This window comes from Notolepis coatsorum (assembly GCF_963971535.1).
Source record: "Notolepis coatsorum genome assembly, chromosome: 1".
Lineage (NCBI taxonomy): Eukaryota > Metazoa > Chordata > Actinopteri > Aulopiformes > Paralepididae > Notolepis > Notolepis coatsorum.
In genome coordinates, this window is record NC_140165.1 from 1,325,071 (window position 1) to 1,327,283 (window position 2,213).

The following is a 2,213-nucleotide window of genomic DNA, read 5'->3' on the forward strand; positions in this document are numbered from 1 at the left end:
TGTTTCATGAAGGGCTAGTCGTAGAATACAGCAGGAAGTGCCTCTAGACAAAGTAGTTTCACTTTGCAGCGAATTCCATAAAAAAGGGAGCATAGTGGGAGAATGCAGCTTTAATAACGCTAGACTAATAACGCGTTAACTTTGACAGCCTTAATATATATATATCACCAGCCCCACTGGACTGTGTACCTGTCTGTGTCGGGTTCGTACGGTAAAGCGCTGCTCACTATTACTGTTGTTCTGTTTTATGACCTGCTGTCTGAATGTTGGCAATGTATGAACTCAAAGGTCAACGATTTTATCTGATACGCGTGTGTGTGTGTGTGTGTGTGTGTGTGTGTGTGTGTGTGTGTGTGTGTTGTGTGTTGTGTGTAGAAGGCCGGCTAGTTCCTCTGTGCCACAGCGGGGGGGAGCGGAGTGAGAGGGCAGGTTGCATGACTCATCAGATAGCAGTCGCCGTGAGCCTCTAGGTTTTGCTGAGTCACTTTCACTCACCAAAGACACGTGCTGTTGTTGTTGCTCAGCCAATCGGATTACTCCACTAGCCGTCGCCCCGCCCCTTTTCTGAGCAAACCGAAACGTCATGTCATTGGGATGTTTTCTCTCTCAGCATGACTCGGGAGGATTTTCTTTCTTTATTTTTTTTGACACGATGCACCTCATCGGTGTCACCGTCACTCACGTTGAGACGCTCTGCCCCTAGTGGCGTCTCACCAGCGTTGCGTTCAGTCACAGAATAATAATAATACATTTTATTTATAAAGTGCTTTTAAAGAGGGCGTGGCGTAGCGGAGATTGCGTTCGTCACCAACACCAGAGACGCTGGATCGCCTGTGCTTGGCTGGCCGTTCACACTAAATACAATTGGCTGTATTAGAGGGTGGGAGAAGCTGGCGGGGTGGGTCCGGGTCGTTGTAAACAGCGACTCCTACTGTTCGGTCGGGGCGCCTGCTCAGCGCGGATAGGATCTAAGGGGGATAGTCAATCAATCAAATTTATTTATAAAGCACATTTCACATGACGCGTGTCAACCAAAGTGCTGTACAGAGGGTAAATACATAAATACATAAGATACATATAGACAACAATCACACTCCGTTTTATGGGAGGGCACACAGGCAAACACATAGAAAAACAGGGCATGAGTCAGTGAACGGGAAAGGCTAGTAGGTAGAAGTGGGTTTTGAGCCTCGATTTGAAGGCATCTATCGAGGGGGCGAGCCTAATGGAGGTGGGGATGCTGTTCCACAGTTCAGGGGCTGCGATAGCAAAGGCACGGCCCCCCCTGAGCTTGAGGTTAGACCTCCGGACTGTCAGGAGCCTCTGATCAGCTGACCTGAGGGACCTGGTGTTGGAATAGGGGGATAGGAGGTCTGAGATGTAGGAGGGTGTGTGACCATTAAGGGCTTTAAAAACAAATAGGAGAACCTTAAAATCTATCCTGTAGCGTACTGGGAGCCAATGAAGGGAGGCAAGGACAGGGGTGATGTGGTCTCTCTTGCGGGTTCCGGTCAACAGTCTGGCAGCAGCGTTTTGTACCAGTTGTAAGCGGGACAGGGAAGACTGGTTAATGCCTATATAGAGGGAGTTGCAGTAGTCTAATCTAGATGAAATGAAGGCGTGAATGACTCTCTGAAGGTCTGCAGGGGAGAGAAGGGCTTTGAGTTTGGCAATGGTGCGTAGTTGGAAAAAACATGCCTTTACCACTGAGTTTGATCCTTCCACATGCTACACCCTCTCAATGAGAGTCCGCGCTGCCAGGTGAAAAGAAGCGGTTGATTGGCTGGACGTGTGTCGGAGGAAGCACGTGATAGCCTCCACTCTCCCAGACCGACTGTGGGGGGTAAGTGCGCAGCGACCAGGAAGGGGATTGGGAATTGGCATAACGACTAACATTGGGATGGGAGAAAATCGGAGGAAAAAGGAGGGGGGAAAAGATCAATAAAAAATAAAGTGCTTTTCAAGAACCCAAAGACGCGGACAATGAACAACAGTATGAAAACGCAGGACATACAACCACGGGTCACAAGTAACCGATACAGAGTCCAGTAGTAAGGAAACCGAGGGGAGCCAGAAGGTGTCACATGACTCCAGTTCTGGCCTCCTTTGCACTGGCTTCCTATACATTTTAGAATAAATGTCAAGGTCCTGGTGCTCACTTCTAGAGCTCTGCACGGCCAGGCACCAGGATATTTAACTGACCTGCTGGAACC

The 2,213-nt window shown here is 49.0% G+C and overlaps 1 protein-coding gene across 1 annotated transcript in view; it reads right to left on the reverse strand.

Annotated features, from left to right (window-relative positions):
• Positions 1–585, reverse strand: part of LOC311240407 (peripheral plasma membrane protein CASK-like) — a gene marked incomplete at both ends in the record, with an annotated part of 14,447 nt that extends 13,862 nt beyond the window's left edge. The window contains one exon of the mRNA XM_084328993.1: positions 496–585. Within this exon, the coding sequence (XP_084185119.1) occupies positions 496–585 (90 nt within the window). The remainder of the gene's footprint in view (positions 1–495) is intronic.
• Between the last annotated feature and the right edge of the window lie 1,628 nt (positions 586–2,213).